This window comes from Ictidomys tridecemlineatus, chromosome 12 (genome assembly GCF_052094955.1).
Source record: "Ictidomys tridecemlineatus isolate mIctTri1 chromosome 12, mIctTri1.hap1, whole genome shotgun sequence".
In the NCBI taxonomy this organism is placed as follows: domain Eukaryota; kingdom Metazoa; phylum Chordata; class Mammalia; order Rodentia; family Sciuridae; genus Ictidomys; species Ictidomys tridecemlineatus.
In genome coordinates this window covers 39,023,773-39,046,952 of record NC_135488.1, presented here as the reverse complement: position 1 = coordinate 39,046,952, position 23,180 = coordinate 39,023,773, and the positions used below count along the sequence as shown (strand labels likewise).

At 46.6% G+C, this 23,180-nt stretch overlaps 1 protein-coding gene across 4 annotated transcripts in view; it reads left to right on the top strand.

Moving 5' to 3' along the window:
* The window catches only part of Aff3 (ALF transcription elongation factor 3), a 493,397-nt gene that overhangs the window by 64,038 nt on the left and 406,179 nt on the right, over positions 1–23,180 (top strand). For 3 of the 4 annotated variants that reach the window (XM_078028556.1, XM_078028558.1, XM_021734015.3), the window contains exons 3-6: positions 17,877–17,951; positions 20,085–20,205; positions 21,195–21,507; positions 21,631–22,016. In XM_078028556.1, the coding sequence (XP_077884682.1) occupies positions 17,877–17,951; positions 20,085–20,205; positions 21,195–21,507; positions 21,631–22,016 (895 nt within the window). The remainder of the gene's footprint in view (positions 1–17,876; positions 17,952–20,084; positions 20,206–21,194; positions 21,508–21,630; positions 22,017–23,180) is intronic. The other variant, XM_078028559.1, reaches the window with a different exon arrangement.

Sequence of the window (23,180 nt, the reverse complement as noted above, 5' to 3'; positions counted from 1 at the left end):
GGCCTGGTGAGTGAGTTCTTTTCAGGTGCGAAGGTGAAGAGCTCAGAGGTTTCGTTTGAGATATTGACCGGGAAAGTTTTTCTTTCACCTGTATCATTTCAGAGTCCATAGAGATCCAAATTAAATAATTATAAAACAAATCCCCGTGAGAGTGTCGTTGTAGACCCTTTTGCAGAGCCACACACACACACACACACACACACACACACACACTCACATAGTCACGTGCTGTGTAAAGATGACTTGGTCAACAGGGGACTGTGTGTGGCGGTGGTCCCATAGATGATATCCCCTCGTGACATCAGCGCCGTAGCTGTCTGAGGAAGACGGTATGCTCTACGATGTTCTCAGGATGACAGCGTTGCCTGATGCTGCATTTCTTGGACTGCATCCCTGTTGTGAAGCAATGCATGATCCCCTCTGTGTGTAAAACACGTGTGTTCATATCTGACCCCTTTGCCCTTACATTTGAATGGCACCCTGATGGTTTTGAATTATGCATTTTCACTAACATTATGAGCATGTTTTCCTTGAAAACAGATGCCTAGTATTCAGTGACATGACTGTAACACAACTGCTTATTCTACTGGACGTTGAGTTTTTTCCCCCTAATATTTTGGTTGTTACATGAATGTGTGCCCTGGTGAATGTTTTTGTATGGAAGCCAATTCACACATTGCAGTGTATTTCTTTACTAAAAATTCTTAAAAATGGAATTATTGATTACAGACTGTCATAAAGTTTTTGATACATTGCCAGATTCCTTTTCAGAAAGACTTACCTGTTTTGTGCCATCACAAGTATGTGAGATCTCTTGTTGCCTTGAACCTTATGTATACACAGGGTTTTATATTTAAGTTCTTGACCTGTTTAGGAGGTAGAAATAGTTTTTCTTTATCATTTGTATTTTTCTTTTTTCTTATTGATTACTGGTGAGCTGCGGTTTTTACATGTTGGGCCACTGCTGCCTGTCTTAAGACTCACCGTTCATGTCCTAACTCATATTTTTAAACACTTTTGTTTACTTCTGACAGCTCTTTACATATGATAATACTTTAACTCTTTCTCGTCTATGTTATATATTTTTAAACTTTGTGGTAATTTCATGATATTTAGAAGCATATGTCTTTGTGTGGTCAAATGTGTCAATTTTTTTATGTTCTCTTTCATTGCTTTACTGACTAGGAATGCCAGCCGTTATATTTTCTTCTTGTTGTTTTATGACACCAGTTAGAAATTGTTATTCTTTGATTCAATAAATTGGAATGATTTTCTTCTTGTTTTAGGCCTCATTGACCGCCGCCTCTACTCTAGCACAGCTGCTGTACCCTTGGACACGTCTCCGGGGGCAGATAGCGGTCAGGTCTGTTAGCTCCCTCCGTGCTCACCATCACCCAGTAGAAAAGCACACGGTGCATTTTACATCTGGAAAGTTGTGCCCAAAGACATTGGCTTCTTGATGAGGTGACCCGCACCCACTGTGTTCCCTTGTTCTTTCATGGAACCAGTACTGACCGGGGCCTGGAGCGCTGCACATGCTGCTGTGTATGAGGGTCGGTGGGTGAAAGGGAAGGTTGGCACCCATCAAGGGCTTAAGTCACCTGCTGGAATTAAAGCAGACCCCAAGGCTGCAGGCAGCGCTGTCTCCACTCCACCACACTTTCCAGTGTGTGAAGCTGCTCAGCGCAGCCCCAGGCTTCAGGCAGGGTGCTGGCACTTCTGTGAAACGTGCTTTCTTGGCCCCTCATGTGGGTAGAGTTGGCCAAGAGCTAGACCAGGTCTTGGCCTGAGCTGCCTCCGAGCGCCCCAGCGTGTGTGTGCAAGCCATCCCACAGCTCTCAACCTGCTGACGGGGGCATTTGGACATGGACGTAGTAGTGAGGACAGCCTTGGGTGGCTGGGCGTGTCACTCAAGTGCTGTGGAGCCCCGTGCTGCTGAGGACACAGGCAGATGAGGGACACGGCGGTCCCCAGGGGAGTGGACTGCAGGCAGGCATCTGACGCCCTTGCCTGGGCCACACTTCATGTTGTAGAGCCAGGCCCCGGGGCTTCACGACACTCGTCCATTAAAATAGAGGAGAACGCACACCAAGCAATTAACGTGGGTGACACTTCATCCTGCAGGCACGGTGAACCTGAGTGACCTTGACAGTGAGGGGACTTGGGTGATAATCACATCTATGCCTTAGGTTGCCTTCTACCCTGGTGTCCCGTGTGGATCTTTTGGGGGCGAGATCAAAAGCCAGGCCATCTATATGGATCCTTTGTTGTGGAAAGTATAATTCCGAGTCCCTCAAAGCCCTGTGTTAAAAAGCAATGTTTTCTTCATTGATATTCTGATATAAATAGAGCAGCATTACAGTCTGTCTAGAAAGCTTAGTCTGCAGATTAAAAAAAGAAAACTAGTTTTCTATGAAATCGTATTGGAAGAAGCCAGTCCTTCTAAGGATTTTTTTTTTTAAAAAAACTTTTGAAATGAAAAATAATTTGTATATTTGAAAATCGAGGTTTTTGAAATTTTTGTCGGGCTTCATTTCTACACGTAACTTTATTTTTACATTAAGTTTATGTTCATATGTATGTTGATTATATTGCTATGTGTGCCTGTTCGGTCTTTGTTATGTGTGGATATTTTATCTAGGATGGCATTTTCTATTTCTACCTCATCTTGAATTATTATTGTATGCTTTTATGTGTTGCCATAAAAGTCATTGTTTCTATATATGTGTTTTCTGATTGACAAGTTGAATAAAGAAATTGATTTTTTTTCTTGGCATAAAACTAAGCATAGAGTCATGCAGGAAAACCTTTGGAAAACAAATAGAGCAATCCCCGTGTCAATGCTAATATGTCAGCTTTTCAAGCTACTTGCATGACTGGAGTGATAACCAATCTTAGAACAAGCATTTGATATTGATTTGCCAGTCTAAAGTAACAAGTTACGGCTTCACTTCTTATCGAGAATTAAATCAAAATAATTTGGTGCCCTACATAATATGTATTGTGAGAATTCCCTTGCATGATTTGTGAACTGCAGGGTGGCAGTGGATAAATGTTCAAGAATCACAGGACTTTAGATAAAGATATATATTATTATATTATTACTACCTAATTTTATTACATATAAATCTTAATTTTATATACACACACACAAAAAAAAAATATAGTTGAAGAGGTCCGTAAAACGTTTTATGGAACTTGAGATATAAGAATTTGCATCTTTTTATCTATTATTATAATTTATTAATCCTAAGATTTTGGGGGGCATTTATTCTAAGACAAAAAGCAAGTGGGAAATGCTGATTTGTTAACAAAAATGCAGACCTTTTAGCAAATCAGAATTGGTTATCATTCAAAGGTCATGTCAGAAATACAAATCGTATATGGTTTCAGCTTCTCAGAATTAAAATGTGAAGTTCCAGTTAGGTACTCTGTTTCACATCCACTTCCACATACTCTTTTTTTCAGATTTTAAATGTATTTCAGGAATTATTTATCACCTGGTAAATGGTTTGAGTTAATCTCAGAGAGTCGCCAGGAGTTAGCCAATCACGTATTCCACCTTTGTACGTGTGAGTGTGTGCAGGCGTGTGTCATGGCTCAGGTATGAAGAGTCAAGCCGCAGTGATCACCGCTGAGATATTCAGAGGAAATCCACGGTTGATCTTAAATCTTCCTCTTCTCACTCTCCCTCCTACCCAAGTTTCAGGGCCATAGAATTTTCTAATTGAATAGTGAGGTGTATTTCTTGCACCCACTGTGTGTGGACAGTGTGTTGATATGGGCGGAAGCCCTTCACGGTGCCCACCTCATGGTGTGGGAGTGGGGTGGGGGGGTAGGGGGGTGAGGTGGGGGGTAGGCAAGCTGCATCGCCAGGCTTCTGGTTGCAAGGGAGGAGCGTGGAAAGGGCACAGGCAAAGGCTGTGAGTGCCGTTCCCGAATGAATTCCCAGCAACTGTGTGCAGAGATTGGCAAACCCATTCCCCGCTACATATGACATGTACAAAGGGTTGGGAATGACAAGCCAATCTTACAAAAAAATGGGGTTGTAGGACTTACTCTGCTAGGTACCAAGACTGCTCTAATAATGCAGGAAGACTTACGATGTTGGTGCAGGGACAGGCGTACAGACAAACGGAACTGGAAAGGTAGTAGGAGAACAGAACTGTGTAGATGAATCACACGCATTCATCCTCACATACACATATAAACACACGAAGGCCTGATGTGTACGTACACGTATGGAGACCTGATGTATACTACATGTATGAAGGCCCCATGTAGCCACGTATGAAGGCCTGCCCTGTGACTGCAGTTGTGCTGGAGAGCAATAGGGGAATAATGTTGGTGTTCCTACCCGTCGTGCTGAGGTCAACTGGATCATTGTATGGAGGAAAATTAAAGTGGATTCCTGCATTATACACATCCAAATCAGTCATACACTTTCCCCCCTTGAGCTGAAAGTGGTTTAGTGTACACTCTGTGGGGGGTCAAATTTAACTCATCGGGTTGATCAGAACCTTGACAAAGCGCAGGTTGTTGATGAAGTCCAGTAGAAGGTTGGCAGAATCCCAGTCTGTCCTTGGGCATGCTCATCAAAACCCTTGCCCTTCTCTCTGGGGCTAACCATTATGCCGAGTCCCAAGACTGTGGGTTACGGCTGCTGGGTTTCTGTACCATAGAAACAGAACTACATAGTAGGCGTTCTTCTCTCCTTTGTTCCTTTTACTTAATACTGCATCTGTGAGATCGCATGTGGTTGCATGGAGTTGTAGTTCTTCACAATAGTTATGCCTAACGGTGTGTAGTATCTTCTCAGATCATTTGGAATTCGACATAAAGACTCACCTGTTCTCCCCACCCTGTTTATTTATGTATTGAATCACTTATTTTTGTCAGTATGGACTCATGGATGTTGGTTTTGCACTTTGTTAAAATCCAGGACTACTGTATGTGGCTTTTAGACTGCTCTAGCCCTAGTCATGAGGAGGTGTTTCAGTTGTGACCTGTTGACAGACACCCCTAATTGTGGTGGCAGTGGTGTTGGGTGCTTGCTTCTTACTACAAGGTGTTTCAGGCCCATCTGGTATATATATATATATATTTTTTGTCCCAATCCTAGAATCAGCTATTTCTTTCTTTCACTAGAAAATAGTTTTAGAAACAAAGATCTGGATGCGAGGGGTGCTCATGAATACCGAGGTGCCGATGCTTCCAGGTCCACTCAGCTGACAGAGCCAGGAAATACCCGCGTAGACGCACCCTTGTGTACACACACATCTAAAAATATTTCTCGTGTATACCCATCTATCTCCATTAATCTAAGCACGAGTTTTTACCCATGTCTCCAACTCCAATCCATTTATTCCATGGATTGTTCTGGCTTCCTTCCTTGCTCCCACTTCAACATGGAGAGACCTGGGTCTCATCTGTTGACTTTGTTCTTCAACGGCAGCACGTGGGTCTAGTAATTCCAGTTATTATCCCATGGAGAAACAGCCTGTGAACCAGCACACAGTGCCGCAGTTCTGTTTGCCTTTTTCTTAGAGACTCTACTTATTTCCTGTAAGATTGAACCAGGACCCACCTTAATGATGTTCCTTTAACTGAATCACCTCTTCATGGAGCCTGTCTCCAACAGTCACATGCTGATGTACTCGGGGTCAGGGCTTCGTGATGTGAATTTGGGGGGATGCAGTTCAACCTGGAGCATTGTAACACAGAACAAGGGTTAATTCTCATGTGCCCTCCCTGCAGCCAAGTGGGGGAGACCAGTGTCCCCCAGTATTTTCCAGTATTTATTACATATCGGAATTTCATTTCTTTTCAAGGTTGAATGTTCCATCGTATGGATGTGCACGTTTCTTTAATTCATTTACCCGTTGACAAACACTGGGGTTGCTTCTGACTCTTGTGAATAATGTCACTGTGTACATGGATGTACAAATATTTCCCCAAGACTTTGCTTTCCGCTCTTTTGAATATCTGCCCAGAAGTCGATGGTTAAATCATATTATGACACTATTTTCCGTTTTTTGAGGAACTCACCGCGCAGCGGCTCACCTATTTTTCATTCCCACCGACAGCACTGCCAGCTCTCCCAGGTCCTCACAAACACTTTGTGATTTACTGTTTCCTTTAAAGTAGCCATTCGAATGGGTAAGGAACATAATAAATATTTAATATAAATAACTCAAAAGTAGCCAGCACACAAAAATAAAATTCATTTTTTCTGTACTAATAACAATACCTTTTAGGTCTGTGTATGTGTATGCCCCCCCACCCCAAATGTGTCATTAGATAATTTGAATCAAAGTGTGATCATATTGCTTACTTTTACCATTTAACATTACCTTTTATATTTCCTGTGTCATTGAATATTACTACAATAGGAGAGTTTTAATGGCTTTTTAATGATTTAATCATTTTCTGATGATTTCATGTTAGGTTTCTTTGAGTTCCTTCTCTCATGTATCATTTTCTGTTGAAAATTCATGGACATAAATCTCTGCATTCTTGACAGTGTCCTTTGGTCAGATTCCTAGGAAGAGATTATTAAGTGAAGGGCTCTTTTTAAAATGTTCTGAAGATGTATTGCAAAATGCGACATCGTCTCCAGTAAGTTTCGTTCCAATGTGCCCCTCCCCTGCTGCCAGGGGGAGGGGGAGCGGCCAGTGTCTGCCAGTATTTTCCAGTATTGAATATTACCTTTCCAACTCATTTTAGAGAACCTTTCAGGTAATTTAAAATGATTTTTACCTTAATTTGGTGTACATTGCTTTGATTATTATTAAAAATGTGCAGTTTTCACATAGATTAACTTATGAATCATTAGTTCATGAATTCAGTGTGCCTGATAAAATAATTCCCATGGATCTTGGAAATGGCACGTTGAGTTTGTAGAATTAGAAATTATTTTCACATTAGAGGATGAGATGCTGTTAGTGATAACCTGTAATGTTTAAGGAAATGTAAGAGGCTTAATGATAATGTTAAGCGATGGTGTTACATTATTAATGATAATTCCCTTTGTGAGGCTTGTGAATATTAGTCCGGAGACGGCTGTTTTAAATGTAAATATTTTGGGGGAAAAAAGAAAGGGAACACTCGTTATGTGGAGAACAATTCATCTTCACCTAAAATTTCAATTTTATTACTTAGTTGAAAAGAAAGAACTAGTAGTTCTCGAACAGCAGAGCTTGGCCAGAGGAGTGGTAGAGGAGAGCGTGGTGCACAGACTGAAGGGTTTAGTGGTGGAACTAGGAAGGAGCAGCACTTGGAGGGAGGCTGGACCAGGGAGGGAATGTGCAGCCAGGACAGTAGAGCTGGGGGCCCCTGGAGGCCTTGTTGTCACCAGATGTAAGTTGTCACCAGATGCTCTGTACCAGGCGTGTGGTTTTGGGGTTCTGTTCATAAAGAGGAGCGTGCAGGCCTGCTGTCCCAAGACCAGCTGTTCTGTGAGCGACCTATGGGAATAATGTGATTGTTTTCCTGAGAGCCAGATTAGGCTGGAGTAGATGCAGTTTGATGCTATTAGGATGAATACCATGATTTTTTTTTTTTAATGCATGCTTTAGTACAGAGATATCACAAAGAGTTTCAGGATTTCCTCCATCAGTGAGCAGTTTGGTTGGGATTAAGATCTCTGGGTTAGATTTGTGGAGAGATTGATAGAGTTTCTCTTCTCGGATGGGGTAGAGAGCCAGGATCCTGGTATTTCAGAGCACATAATCCTGGGCTGCATATAATAGCCATTGTCTCAATTTCACACTTGGCACGTTGATCGCTCAGAAGGGGAAGAACAAATGAAAACTTACATTGTCAATATTTTAAAAATAGAATACTTTGTAGTACAACAGTAATATTTGCTTTTAAAACCTAAAAGCAAAGCAGAGGAATCAAATGCACCCCCTGGTCCATCATTCACCTCTGAGAAAACTATTTTAAAATTTTCATGTATCCATAAAGGTGCACGTATTATTTTATATTAGAGAGATTATCATGTCACCATGCTCTTTGTGAGCTCCTTTTTACTTAATACTTGTGTTTTGGATGTGTTTCCATCTCTATACATTCGGATCCATTCCATCCAATGACTACAATGTTCCATTGTTTGAAATAGTGTATAATTGCTCACCAGTCTTCTAAGAAAGGATATTAAATTGGTTTTAATTTTGATTTTATTTTATAATGTATAAATAACGCAATAATAAAATGGTATACATTCCTGACTCAGGAATGTTTTCTGGCTCAGAGCCAGTACTGAACGTCATCCTGCTCCGTCCAGCTACCTGTTTGACCTGGAGAAGGAGTGGTCTTTCTCTCTGCACTGTGGATGTTTTGGTCACCTTCCATCCAGATATTAATATTTCACCTTGACAGAGCACTTTAGTGTTTTCAGATACGTCTGTGTTTATTGCTTCCTTTGCTTCTTAAAACCTCTGATCAATGTCTGGTTTGGTTTTATTACCTGTGTTTGACAAGAGGGCCGACGGCACAGAGTGGTTCTGGCTTCTCTATTCCTTTAGCTGAGCTGGGTCTCCTCTTTCCTGGCCCCCGGGTTAATCTCTAGAGATGGTGGAGCATCCGTAGAAACTATGGGACCAGTGACAGGAAGTGTCCTTCTGGTTCAGTGGGAGAATTGGCTGTGTCTTCTCTCTTCTCTCATTTGCTTCTGATTCAGGAAATCTTCAACTTTAGTGATTTTCCACAGGCAGAGTATCCCTTATCCCAGAATGCTCAGGACCAGAAGCATTTCAGACTTCCAATTCTTTTGAATTTGGGAATATTTGTGTATATAATAATGAGATACCTCGGGAATGAGACAAATGTCTAAACACGAAATTTATTTCATATACACTTAATGTACATAGCCTGAGGTAATTTCATATAACATATTTTTAGCATGCCTGTGTTTGACTGCCACCCATTACATGAGGTCAGGTGTGGAATTTTCCACTCATGCCAACATGTTGACTCTCAAAAAGCTTTGGATTTTGGAGATTTTGGATTGTGGATGTTTGGATTGGAGCTGTGCAATCTGTAGTAGGTTTCCCATGAGGATCTTACAGTACCTTCTTTAATGCATGCAGATTTTTAATGGTGGCACTTCCCTTTGTGTCAATCATAAAAAAAAATATATTTGGTAAAACCTAGCTTTATCAATCTGCTATTTTAGAATTGCCACCCGGCTTTAATTTTGTAATAGTTTTGCATGACTATAGCAGAATACTTGAGGCCAATTACTTTACAAGGAGAAAAAGTCTAGTTCACAGTTTGGAAAGTTCCAGATCAAAAATGGACAGTCCCATTGAAGGGAGGGAAGACAAGAGGAAGGGGTGAAGACATTTGAAGGTAACATGAAGCAAACATGGCAGATAGACTTCGTGTACTCTTTGCAAGAATTGTTAAAGAATTGTGATTATTATCATCTTGTCAGGGCAGCCCATGATATATAAAATATTTCATGTTTTATGGATCAAATACAATATTTTTATGATAGATTATACGTTCCATTGAAATTGGGAACTTGTGAGTGATACATCAACTATAAGAAGACTCTTTGGTTTCCTGACACTGTGTTGTATGGGTATTTAGAATTAATCATCTTTAGTGTCATCCCACAGGATGAATTATAGAACCACAGAGTACAAATAATTCATAATTCCTAATGTCTTCCTGTAGGTCACACTTAATTGACTACAGAATTTTCACCATAGAAAGTTGGAGAAATATCCCCCAAAACCTGTGTGTAGGCTGTGGTCCTGGATGTCTTTTTTGTATCTAGTTGGCACTTTGTATGTAATAAGTTTAAAGGTTTTTTCAAATTAGAAGGTTTAATTAACACACGTTTTTTTTTTGTTTGTTTGGTTTTTGGTACCAAGGATTGAACTCAGGGGTGCTCAACCACTGAGCCACATCCCCAGCCCTATTTGGTATTTTAGTTAGAGACAGGGTCTCACTGAGTTGCTTAATGCCTCACTTTCGCTGAGGCTGGCTTTGAACTTGAGATCCTCCTGCCTCAGCCTCCCAAGCTACTGGGATTAGAGGCGTGTGTCACCACGCCCAGCTGTTAAGTTGTTTTTAATTTCCACAATTTCATAGAACTTAGAACCCTGATTCTCACAGTTCTTATGTGACTTTTGGAAACTTAAGTTTTCTAAGCCCCACATATATATTTTTTTTAATTGGTAAAAAGGTTTTGTCAGTAAAATGTGCATTATAATGTTTATGGAACATGGATCACATTTCACTTTTGTATCTATTTGGTTATCTATTGACATTGTGTATTTTGCAGAAAAAAGGAGAGAGAAAAACAAGTAGCAAAGGTGAACTTTGTGGCCAGTGTCTCAGCACCAGGCAGTAGCTTAACATTACTTTTATTATGATCCCCATGATTGTTAAACTCAAAAACCATAAAGAAGATTTTAGGACTGAGAATCTGAATGGATGAAAGTTGTGTGGGTTCGAATGATGTGCTTTGCCGGCGGGTGAAATTTCGAAAAGGAGAGAGAAAAAAGAAAACATTTATCTTGCATTTTTACAGTTTTTAAAGTCATTTATTATAGTGTCTGTGCTGTACCAGGCACTGGTTAGGTGCTGAGGATGCAGTTTTATAGAAAGTAGACATAGATGGTTATTATTAGGGATTTAATAGTTCAACAGAGTTTCCGTTAATTAGCATAAGAGATGTGACTATGGGGAGAAGGCTCTGAGTACATCCCATGAAGGGCCTCGGGTGAGTTGATGTGCACCTGGGAATGATCTTGGAGAGGAAGCATCACTAAATGGAGACCTTCAGCATTAGGAGGTGGAGGGCAGGTGGAGAGCAGAGGTGTTCAGGGAACAGAGAAGAGCACACATGGGGGCTTAGAGACAGGGTAAGGCGTAGAGGTTAGGGGATTGAGGGCCAACATGGAAATGATGAGCAGGCTGGGTCTCAAGGTGCCATTGTCTCCCAGATTGTTCTCAGTCCAGAGGGCAGGGCCGTGACGTGATCAATCTTCTATTTTAGGATTGCCACCTGGCTTTAGTGTTGTCACAGTCAGCTTTGCATAACTATAGCAAAATACTCGAGGCCAGTTATTTACAAAGAAAAAAAGGTGTAGCTCACAGTTTGGGAGGTTCCAGACCAAAAATGGGCAGTCCCATGGGTTTGACTTCTGGTGGAGTCAGCACATAATGATAGGAGTTTTGTTTAGGAACAAAATGCTCACATCTTGAACCAAAACAGAGAGCAAGAGGCCGACAAGCAGGGTCTCACCATCCCTTTCAAGGGCATGTTCCTATGTGGCTCCCATTCCCAAAGGTCCCACCCCTCCCAAGAGCACCAGGTGGGGTCAAGCCCTTGACATAAGGACCTGTGGGGAGCTCAGGAAGAGCAGCCAGGAGACCCCTGAGGGAGTGCTGTGGCCAGTGGCGGCCTGGCCTGAGAGGTGACAGTGGAGGACAGAGGTGGACACCTCTGAGTGGTATTCATGGAGCACGGCTGGCAGGACTGGGGCGTGGACTGAATTTGGGGGACGTGGCCTGGGCCACCCTGGAGTCCACGTGGCAGTGAGGTGGGTCGTGTCGCCATCCCCCGACAGGGACAGCAGTCGGGCGGAGGCTGGAGTGGCGGTGGGGGGGTGAGCCCTGGGGGACAGGCAGGGCGGGCGGCGCCAGGGAACCTGATCGGAGGAGGCTCCCCAGGGAGTTTGGGACCTGGAGCCGACGTGAGGGATCTGGGTGCGTCTTGGATTCCCGTCTGGGCACGCGAAGATGAGGGATGGGTGATGGCGGGCAGGAAGATGCCCCGCGAGGTCTCACACACCCCAGTGTAAGTCCAGGAGGAGCCCGGAGGCAGGAGGGAGGCCAGGACCCCCCAGGGAGTGAGAGGACCTGGGTTGCCCCCCAGGAGGCTGAGAGCAGGCTCGGGGAGCGCACCCAGCCCCAGGGGAGGAAGACCAGGCGCTGGAGAGCCCCTGTTCAGGAGTTGGACCTACCTGAAGTTACACGGAAGGACGTGGCCACCCGGCGTCTTCAGTTCACCCACTGGTGACCCTGGGTGGCCACAGCAGCAAGCGTCTGGGGTTGAACCCAGGCAGGCCATCGAATCTGCCACATCCTGTAGATGTCCTTTAAAATTCCTGAGAGCTGAAGCTTAGAAACTGGTGCTGTAAAAGGGAAAATGAAATTTAACTGAGCATGGGGTGGAGAAAAAAATAATGTGCTGGCTGTCCCACGGAAAGCCCTGGGAGGAAGCATCCTTCGCCTTGCCACACCCGTGATGGACGGCGCCCGGAGCCGCTGCTGGGAAGCCGACTCTCTGAAATAGCATAGTAGGGACTTTGCAAGTGGGTCTCGTCTGGTTAAGTTACTGCTTCTGTGGAGGCTCGGCTGCCTCTTTCTATTCTACCAAGGAGAAGATGGTAAATCAGAGTAATGGCCTCATCCCAGGGCACTTTCATATGGGAGAGGAAAAAGGTCCTGTTAAGAAACTCAAATTAACTCCTGCTGTTTATACTACGCGCAAAGCCTCTCTGGGAGCTGCGTGTCGTACCGCCCGGTGGTTTATTTATCATGGAACAATTCCATTAGAGCCTGACACTTGTTCTCATGGCACCGAGACCTAGGGTCCCTCGGGACAAACATTTAACCCTTGGAAAGGCAAAGCTGTCACTTAGCTGTCATTTCTCCCTCAAAACCCACCGGCGTGTATTTACGGGAGACTTGAAAGGCATCATTCCCACGGAGCTGGAGATGGAGTTGGCACCAAGTAAATGATGAGTCAAAGCCTGGTCGGTCGGGGTCCCGTACTGGGTTCCGGCAGCGGGCGCCGTGTGCTGGTCCCGGGGTCAAAGGCACTTCCTGGGATTCCCCAGGAACCCAGTCTTCAGAATTCCACCCTGAGGAAAGGATAAAATGGATGAAACTTACAGCTCCGGAAACGTGTTTGGCAGAATTCAGGGGCTGAGTTGAAGTGGGCCACCCCAGTTCTGCAGGTTCTTGGGAGAATTCTTCAAGTCGAGGTCCACCTGCCAAGGAGGGATGGACCTGGGTCGGTCATGATTTGCAAATGAACACCCCTCTGCCTGGCATCTACTAACCAAGGGTGGGGGTCTCATTCCTCAGGGCTCGCCAGGGGGCTGTCCCCCAGGGGGGCGGAACAGCTGAGTCTTGAGAGTTCCCCCTCTGGAGCCAGACCGCCTGACTTTCCGTCCAGGAGATGTGGCGTGCTGGCCGAGGGTGGTGACACGTGTGAGTGAACCCCGGAGCCTCTGTCTGGTTCCTCCCTGGAAACTGAGGGTAGTGTCTCTTGGGGGTTTTTCAGGATTATTCGACAAAATGATTCATGTAAAGTCCATGTAGAGCAGGGGTTGTCATTAGTGAGATTTAATAGGGGCCAGATGGGTCTTGGGAAGGTGGCATAGGTCATCCCAAAGTGTATTTGTGGGCTCAATTTGTCTAGGGGTGTTTGTGACTTTGCGGTTCCCTTTGATGTCACAGTTTCCCAAAGGTAGAGCCCGGGAGTAATTAGGGCACATAATACCCTCCATCCAGTTCCTCTTCTGAAAGACCTGTCGGGCCGACCCCAGGTAGAGACCCGTGAATGCTCTCAGAGGAAATCGCCAAGATTGGACCCAGATGGAGATGACCTTTGTGGCCAAGACAAGCCCGTAAGAGGCTGGACTGACCTTTTCAAGGAATCCACGGTTAGAAGTAATATGTGGGGTGGGGTGCACACTTCCAACGTCAGCGGGGAGCTGGGGGGCAGATGAGTGACAGGCATGGAACTGAAGCTGCTTGACTCCGAGACAAGAATCCCGAGGAACGGAACAGGGGCCGAGTGATGGTGTTCGGGATCTGGGGATTTGTAGTAGGCGCTGTTGACTGGTTCTCGCTGCTCAGCAAATTTGTGTGTGTGGCGGTGGAGGGGACTGGGAGTAAGCCCGGGGTGCTCTACCCCTAAGCCACATCCCCAGCCCTTTTTATTTTTTATTCTGGGAAAGGGTCTCGTGAAGTTGCTCGCTGAGTTGCCGAGGCTGACTCTGAACTTGCGATCCTCCTGCCATGGCCCCCTGAGCAGGCAGGATGACAGGCGTTGGTCACTATGTCCGGCTCTCTGCCACCACCACCCTCGCTGTCTCCATCTCATGACAGTCACCTCCACCCCCACCACACCTCAGGGCCTGGAAGTCCTGCAGCTGCAGGGTTCTCGCCTCCTTCTCAAGGCCTGACTGCAGCCTCCCCTGCGCCCTGACCCGGGCCAACCTTTCCGCCTTCCGCCAGCTCTGCAGAGGGAGGAGGCAGCGCGCAAGGCCCCTTCAACAGCCTCGCTTTCCTCGAATGTAAGCAAGGATTACCGATCTTTTATCATTTGCTTTATAAGTAACAAGAGATGCTAATTAGTTTGATTCATTAAATTCAAAACAATTGGTTATAATTTTGGAGTGTTTGATTTAATTTCTTTAATTACACACAGCGGCTGATGTGCGGCTCCAGAAAGCAGGAGAGTCTCTGGGATGGTTCTCCTCTCCCCAGCTTGCCAGTCCCCTCCTGTTTGCCCAGGGGGAGAGCGGGTGTGTCCTTCCGGGACTCGGAGTGTCTCGCCAGGCTGCTGAGGCCCAGCCCCCGGGCACACTCGGGGGGAAGCAGAGAATATTCCTCTGTGTTTTCCTCTCTGTGTCTGCCCTTGGCTGATTCCCTCCAAACCAAACCTGCAAACCAAAGACATGAGGATTAAAATGTGGGATTCGGCTTGTTAAAGAAGTTGGGTGGTCTATGGAGGGCCAGGGTCACCCCCTCCACTCCTCTCAAAGGCCGCCTTTCATAGTAACCTGCACGTCTTGAACATTTATGGCCTTCTTCTTCCTTCCCCTCCTTCCTGATCCTGCGTCCTGTGGTCCCTTGTCCATTACCTTCTCAGGGGTGGGGTAGGTTGGTCCCAGTCCTGATGGTGACCCCAGCATCCCATAGTGGCATTCAGGAAATGCTTTTGGAGGAAATGGAACTGTACTTCTGATATTTGAAAACGACATGGATAACATGGTGTCCTCCTCCGAAAGGTAGGTGAGAGTTGAGTTGGATGAGATGTTCTCGTCTCCTTGAACTCGGTTGTTTCTTAGCCCCTGCCACGGTTCGAATAGGGTTGAGTGGGTGCCTAACGTGTTCTGGGACTGGAGGCTTGGCTGCCAGTGTGGTGGTGTTGGGGTGTGCAAGGTGATTGGCGCAGGGTGTGCTACCTTCAAAAGGGTAGTTCCCTGAGAGCTAGTTGTTCCAAAAAGAGCCAGCCCCGACCCCTGAATCCCTCTGGCTTCCTACCTTGCCATGTGACTTCTTTTTCCCTCTCTCATACCCTCCCACAAGATGCCATCATGTACCATGTAGTGGTACACCCAGAGGGCCCCGATCAGAGGCCAGATAAAAATCACTCAATATTGGACTTTCAGCCTCCAAAACTGTGAGCTAAATAACCTCTTTTCTTTATAAAGAACTTAACCTCGGTTATTTTGTCAGGGCCACAGAAAATGGACCAATCCAAATCCCCAACCCCTGAGACAATAAATGGGCTTTTTTTTTTTTTTTTTTAAGAAAGTCAGAATAAAATGCTGATGATTCTAGTTAAGGGGTGCAGTTGGCTTCCTAGATCACTGACTATGTAATTTGTTTGGAGCCACCATTCAGATGTCAGCAGGCTGCCCATGGAAGAGTACCCGAGGGAGGGAGGCCGTTCCTCCTGTCCAGCTGCGTCTGCTGGGTCAACCGGGGCTCAGCTGGAGGGTCAGGCTGTGCTCCAGCACCTTTCCCTCCCGCAGGGCAGCTCGGGGACAGATTGCAACAGATCTGGTGAAGGGGCGGTTCATGAAGATGGGGTTACTACGAGGCTGGCTGGCACCAGGGTTCAGGCGGCTTGGCCAGCTCTTGGTCAGCTCTGGGCTGATGGGTAGCTCCTCTGCGCTGGGAAGAGATGACCAAATGGTCTTTAGACATTGCTCTTCCTTCTCCAGGAGGCCTTCTTTTTGGCATCATTTTGGCGATCGAACTCTTGATTTAAAAAAAAAAAAAAAGTTAACCTGGAGATGCTGTTCGCCATCCCCGTGTTCTCCATGGACATCGGAAGGATAATTAAGAGACATAGCGATAAAATATTTGGAGCTCAGCAGAAAGGAGAAAACTTCAGGCTCGTAGACATCATTATTATTTCGTTTCATGTTGTCACCATGTGATGAAGACTGGATTAATTTTGGAAATGGTAATTTCACGTCTAGATATCGCTTTCCATTTAACCCCCATAATTGGCTTTGGTGGAAGCCCTACAAGAGACCTCAATTGATAGATTAAAAATAAATGGGAAATGATCAAAATGTTGTTGTTTTTTTTTTTTTTTTTACCGTGTTTTTCATGTGCTATTTAAAAAAAAAAAAAAAAAAGGTTCCAAAAATAAATACGTCTTTTAAAAGGAGTTGATTTAAAAGGTTCATTTTCTGGGACTGTTATGCATCTGCAATAAATAATAAATAATATCATAGCAGTTGGCAGCCTCCACTTTGGTGCAACATAAATAAATACATTTGGTGATGTATGTCTGAGGAATGGCAGTCTTGTCCTTTTTACAGAGCTAAGGAACAACTCCGCAGATAGAGATCTTACCATCTGCTAGTAACAAAGGAAAGCTCGGAACACGCGGTGCTCACAGAGTCGAGCGGGTACAGCGGCCTGCCAGGAATCGGAATTGTCTGAAACTTCAGTCATCCGTTCCTGGGGAAGCTGAGCCCGCTTTTCAGCATTCAGGGGAGAGGTGCCTGTGCTTCTGAAGCGAATGGCAGGGTCTCCACATTGCTCCAAGGGCAGAGGAGTGAAGAGGGCTGAGCTTTCACGCCCTGGCAGGGAGAGAAAGGCCCCCGTGAGCCCGCGCGCCCTGCCCGGGTTTCAGCTGCCACGAGTGATCTGCGGACTCGTCGCCCAGCAGCCCCTGTCTTTCTGAGTGCAGTCACTCCGTGTTGGTGGACAGATGAAGCCAAAGAAGCTCGGGGAGAGACGGAGAGTGGGAAGGCCCGACTCTCTTTCACTGGCATTTGCTTCTTGAAGCAAGTGACATTTCAGCTCCCTAGGCCTGAAGTGACACGTGGGGGTTGAAGTTCTAGTTAAGGAGAGGGAGTGGGCGGGTGACCTTTGGGAAGGGCTCGGTGCTCAGGGGACACCTCGGAGCTGCCTGCAGAGGAAGGGTAGAAGCCAGGCGCTTGCTTTCTGTGTTTCCTCTGGTCTCCTGTGAAGGGGCGGGGACAGTGTTTCTGGGGTCAGCTGGCTTCCACCCGATGGTGTGCGTGCACACAGCTTTGTAGCAGCCCTGGAGGAAGAGGGCACGTGCAGCTCTAACGGTGGACTCCCTGGAAGTGGCCCTGAGAGCATTGGAAGCCACAGGCTGGTCAGGCTGGCAGAACGGGACTGGAGAATGGGATCTGGCAGTCACCTGCCTCCTGCAGTGGCTTTGGGGGCTCTTCAGCTTCAAGGGGCCGGGAGGGGGCAGCTCCGTTAAAGAGAACCCCTTCTCCCTCACCTCCCACTTTTCCACGTGACGTGACGCCCCTGACTCCCAGACCCTGGCAGTGTGTTGAGACAGGGGTCTGCTGAGCTGACCTTGGCACTGTCTCCTGGCCTTTGCTTAAACACCTGGGCCGCCGCGTTGCAAATCGGTAGAGTCCATCAGTTCCTTTTCCTTGCTGCTCTTGACCCTTGTCCCTGTCTTTTTCATGGCACTTCGGTTGGAACCCCCTGTGGACCCTGTTTGCAACCCGATATTTTTGTGCCCTTTCCCTTTGGGGGGAAGAAGTGGACAGATGGGGGCCCACGGAGACGCCCAAGGCTGGTCAGGTTTAAAGTGTTTTCTCTTACAGGGGTGAAGACATCTTAAGCCAGAGGAGCGATTCCCTGGTGGTGGAATTTCAGTCATCGGCCAGCAGATGCAGGAGGTATATTACCTTGGGCTCGGGGGCCTCTCAGCAGCCCGGCAGTCATCCTGCATGACCACCTGCCCGCTCCATCCTGCATCAGGCCACCGTGTGCATCTCACCCATCTCGTGTGTGATTGGTTGTTGGCTCGCCCTGGCTCGGGGGCAGGTGTGCCCGCGGAGGCCTCTCTGTGGACCTGGGCGCTGCGGCGCTCCCCCGTGTCTGTGGGGAGGAGGGGCGCCCAGATGCATGCGACACAAGCTCACGGGTTTGATTGTCGATGCCAATATTGACCCACCAGGAGCTCATAACACAAATGAGAATTCTCTTACTGGTTAAAGCCCACCTGTGCCCATCCGTGCCGCAGGAGCCGTGTGTCCTCAGAGCAATCTGCATCTGAAATCCGTGGAATGTTCCGGAAAGCTGGGTTTCATGGGACACGTGCCCACCAGTGGGTCAGGACATTCCCTCTCCTTTGAACCGGACGCCTGGTCCTGTGAATGGGAGTGTCATTTCCATCCCGTGACTCCTTAGGCCAGTCACCGCCACCCCAGAAAGTCCTCAGTGGCCCTGATGCTGGAGCCGCGAGCCTCTCTGTCGAGGGCAGATTCCGGAGGCTGCAGCCTCCCTTACGCGAAGGACAGGGTTGGGCTCCTAAACCTAATAACTCTGGGTAATGTACTCGGGATGAATTAGAATGCCAATGGCTTCCATGTTCTGGATATTTTAACATTCCCTAATTTTAAATTTAAATGAAATGCCTCAGGGGCTGTAGCAGCCTTGCCAGAAGCTTGTTGAGCCCCGTCACGGAGACGGCGTGTTTAAAATATGTTCTGGCCACATGGGCCGAGCCGGCCCGAGCAGCCCTGATTGGAGGATCGTGTGATTTGTGTCCCCGACAGCTCCATGGCACAGATCCTCTCTTTTCCTAAAGATAGCTGTTCGCCTTTAATAATTTGAATTTTCAGAACTTCCTCTGAACCCCCAGATCCTTTTATTTTAATCCTATTTTCAGAGCAGGACACGGGGTTTTCTAGCACCTAGAATTTTTCCAGGCCTTTTTTATAAATTACCTTCCAGCCTTGGACCTCATAACAAAGCCACCGACACCCCTGCTTTGTCACGGAGAGGCTGAAGGAGAGAGAGTCGAGGGGTGTTTGCGTCATCCGGTCTCTGGTTCGGGCAGAGCTAGTCACCAGGTCGGTGCCCTAGCTCCGGAGTGGAGCGGTCACCAGCCTGGTGGCAAGGTCATCGACATTCCACGCTTCTGCTAGGACGTGAGGGCAGGGCCGATTTTGAGGGCTGTGCTGGTTTTTTCTGGTTGGTGATATTCATTCCGAGATCCAGGCTTTCCCCCCCCCCCAAGATTATTTCTTCCCATCAGCGAACAGGGCCCTCCCTCCTCTAGTTGAGTCAGCCCTGTTATTCTCCTTCGTAGGGGGAAGGAGCCCTTTATCCCTCCCTTAGTTCCTCCAGGTGTCCGATGTCTGACCACTCCATAATTGTATTTTGGGAGATTAGATGTTAATTTTTTTCAAGACGAAAGGACGCGACACCATTCCATTTCCGCCCTCTCCTTTCGGCGCCTGCACCCCGTCCTCCGGGCACATTCTTCATAGTCAGGAGGAGCAGTGATGTCAAGTGTATCAGAAGGAAGAGTCGATTCCGTCGTGGTCGTCTGACGACTTGACTGATGAACCCAGATCAGAAGGCGGCTCTGGACGGCAGCTCTTTAAGGAGCTGGTTAATCCAAGAATCACTGCAGAAGCCCAGCCGGGGTGGGGGGACCCCAACCAGGAGCCCTCCCCCCGTAGCACTCAGGCTGCCCTGACAGGAAATACGCTCGTAATTTCTGTTTACACAGAGCTCTAATTGCCGTCTGCCCTAAGATCGCGCTTAGTCCTCTCCTCTCGGGGTACTGGGATGGTTCCTCTTTTGCACGTCAGGCAGAGGAGCCTGGCTCTGGTTGGAACTTGCCCTGAGAACGTTCCCTCCTGAAGAATGTCATTATCGGGTTCCCAGATTCACACGGCCTCATTCGCCTGGCTTTCGTCCCATCGTGTCCCCGCTGCCATCGTCCCGTGGAGGGAATGGTACGTGGGGCTGCGCCCTTTGACTCGGTGGTGTGTTCTCTTGTCTCTGCCCTGATGCAGCGTCTACGAGCCAGACAGGAACGCGTTACGGAGGAAAGAACGAGAAAGAAGGAATCAGGAGGCTCAGCAGGACGGCGGCACGTTTAATTCCAGTTACTCCCTCTTCAGCGAACCCTACAAGGTAGACGGTTTTCAGTTGTTGGGCTTCCCGGTCCCTGGGGTGGTGGTCTTGACTGGAGGGGCTCATGGACCCATCTGCAGTCGGTTTTCTGCCTGTTCAGCCAGGGGAGGGACCTCAGCTGCCCTGACAGCACCTTCTCCAAATCTCGGCGTCTAGTTTGGTATGGAGATCTGCTGGCGGAGATTTTTATGGATCATACCGACTTCATCAGATATGGAACCCAATGCATTGATCTTCTAAAGTCGATACCATCCTAAACTCTTAGGAAACAAGCACTATTCACACACGAGGTTGGGTTCCATATTCGACTTCTGTGGCTCATGGTCAGGGTCAGGGCACCTGAGAAGGAAACTGTGAAATTATTTCTTATTTTTACCAAAGGCCAGGTGTGTTCCACTCCAGAGTGAATGACCTTCCCAGCTATGGAGCATGTCTTAGCCTGCACGGAGCCATGATAGTTGAGGCTGGTAGATTTCCTGCACATTTAGCCCCATGTGCCTTGGAAGCTTTACCCTGACTTCTCTTTGCCCGTCACTCTGGATTTCTGACAAGAATAATTATCTCCTTAGAAATTGGAAGCAGACCAATTCTGAGCCAAGTCTTAACTTTTCCAGGACAAGCTTTCCATGGGATTACGGAAAAGAAAAAGAAAAAAGAAAAATCTAGTCCTAGAAAGACCTAATCTAGACGGTTTTGTTAAGTTGCAATAGTAAAATTTCCGATTTCCAGGTAGTGCACTTTAGCTACAGGGTACCAAGGCCGAGTTCCTTTTTGTATATCCTAAGAGCATTTGTTACAGGTCCCCAGCTCTGGAGTGGTGCAGAGTGCTGACAGACATCTTCAGAGACCCGAAGGATCTCGATGTCTTCTGTCACTTCTCATCCTCAACACGGCAGCCCTGGTTCTATGACCCATAAGGACAGCTGTCCACTGTTTCCTGTGTTTCTCTTATCTCTAACCATAGCGTGGATGTGTTTTTCTTTCTCCAGACTAACAAGGGGGATGAGCTCTCCAACCGGATCCAGAACACTTTAGGCAATTATGATGAAATGAAAGACTTTTTAACCGATAGATCCAATCAGAGTCACCTCGTTGGCGTCCCCAAACCGGGGGTTCCTCAGACTCCGGTGAACAAGATCGATGAACATTTTGTTGCAGATTCAAGAGCTCAGACCCAGCCCTCATCTGTCTGTAGCACAGCCTCTTCCACTCCAGCCGCTGGCCCTGTACAACAGAGTAAAAGGGGCACCATGGGCTGGCAGAAGGCTGGGCACCCACCGTCTGATGGCCAACCGCGGGCAGGTAAGCAGGGGCACAGGACACTTGCTTTGCCCAAATCGGCGAACCCCAAGAACAGTGATGAACAAACATAACCGCTGTGTGTTGAGACTCTTCTGCTCATTTCTTCTTCTTCTTCCCACTCAGCACAACAGGGTGCTCTCAGGACCTTGCTTGGAGATGGTGTTGGCAGGCAGCAGCCGCGGGCCAAACAAGTGTGCAACGTAGAGGTGGGACTGCAGACCCAGGAGAGGCCACCCGCCATGGCAGCCAAGCACGGCAGTGGTGGGCACTGTGTCCAGAACTTCCCTCCTGCCCTGGCTTCAAAGCCCAGCCTGGTCCAGCAGAAGCCGACTGCGTACGTGAGACCGATGGATGGCCAGGATCAGGCTCCCGACGAGTCTCCGAAGCTGAAGGCGTCGACAGAGGCTGGCGTGCACTGCGCGACCTACCGAGGAGGCCCAGCCAGCAAGCCAGAGTCGGCCAGAGCCAAAGCCAAGCTCTCCAAGTTCAGCATCCCCAAGCAAGGAGAGGTGAGTCCCCTCTTCATTCCACCTGCGTGCTGCTGAGAAGTGATTGGCTGTGCGATGGCTGAGAATTCAATTTCCAGGAGCTCTTTTTCAGTACCGTGGCTGACATCCTGTGGCGGGATTTATGGTAGTCCCTAGCGGGAGAGGCAGACATCGTAAATAATGATTTCTTAAAATCTCAAATTTATTATAATTGGTATTTTTTAAAGTGCCATCGAATACAGCATAAGTGTGTGTGTGTGTTTCTCTCTCTGTGTGTGTACTAGTCAGGCAAGGAATGCCTCTTTCACCATAGTCCAAGGGATTTTTTGTGAACAAGGTCACATTGACTGAGCTATTATATACTAGGAATAAAGGCACTTCAAAGGCTTAATTTTTAGTATGTAAGAAGGTAGAATTTTATGTGAAAGAGTTAAGAAACTCTTTTAACATTTTTATCAGTTTTGATAAGTCCAAGGACAAACTTTATAAAGGAAAACTCATAATAATTTATAATTTTTTTTTTTTTTTAGTTATAGATGGACACAATGCCTTTACTTTATGTATTAATTTTTATGTGGTGCTGAGGATCGAACCCAGGGCCTCACATGTGCTGGGCGAGTGCTCTACCATGGAGCCACAACCTCAGCCCACACATAATAAGTTTTAAAGTATTTGTTTAAATGATTCAGAATTGAATATGCTGAATATTCAGATATATCCGATATCCCATCTATAAGATTCGGATTCATTCATGTTAATCAGAATTCTTACCTGAATTCTTCTCGTGGTCTAAAAATAATCTGAGACTGTTACATGGGTATGTGAACAGAGTGAGTTATTTTAGTTCATATTATTTTTTGGTTTGTATTTTGGATTTTATGATGACATTTATTCATTACATTGTAAAATGCATGGTGTGACGTATTACATATTGAAATTCTAAACTAGCACATGGCCCAGTGAGAGAGGTGGCAGAAGGGGTAATGACCAAGTAGTTACTTGAACAGTAAATCTGGATGGAAAATGAAGTTGTTTTAAAGCAACACATCTCATCCTACATTACAAATTGATGATAGTCGTCAAGAGCACATGGAGAAGAAATAGGACTGTATTTTTGCTGTCCTTTTGCTACAATGTGGGAAACAAGCTAAAATAAAGTCTGAGTCCTCCAACATCGTATTTAGG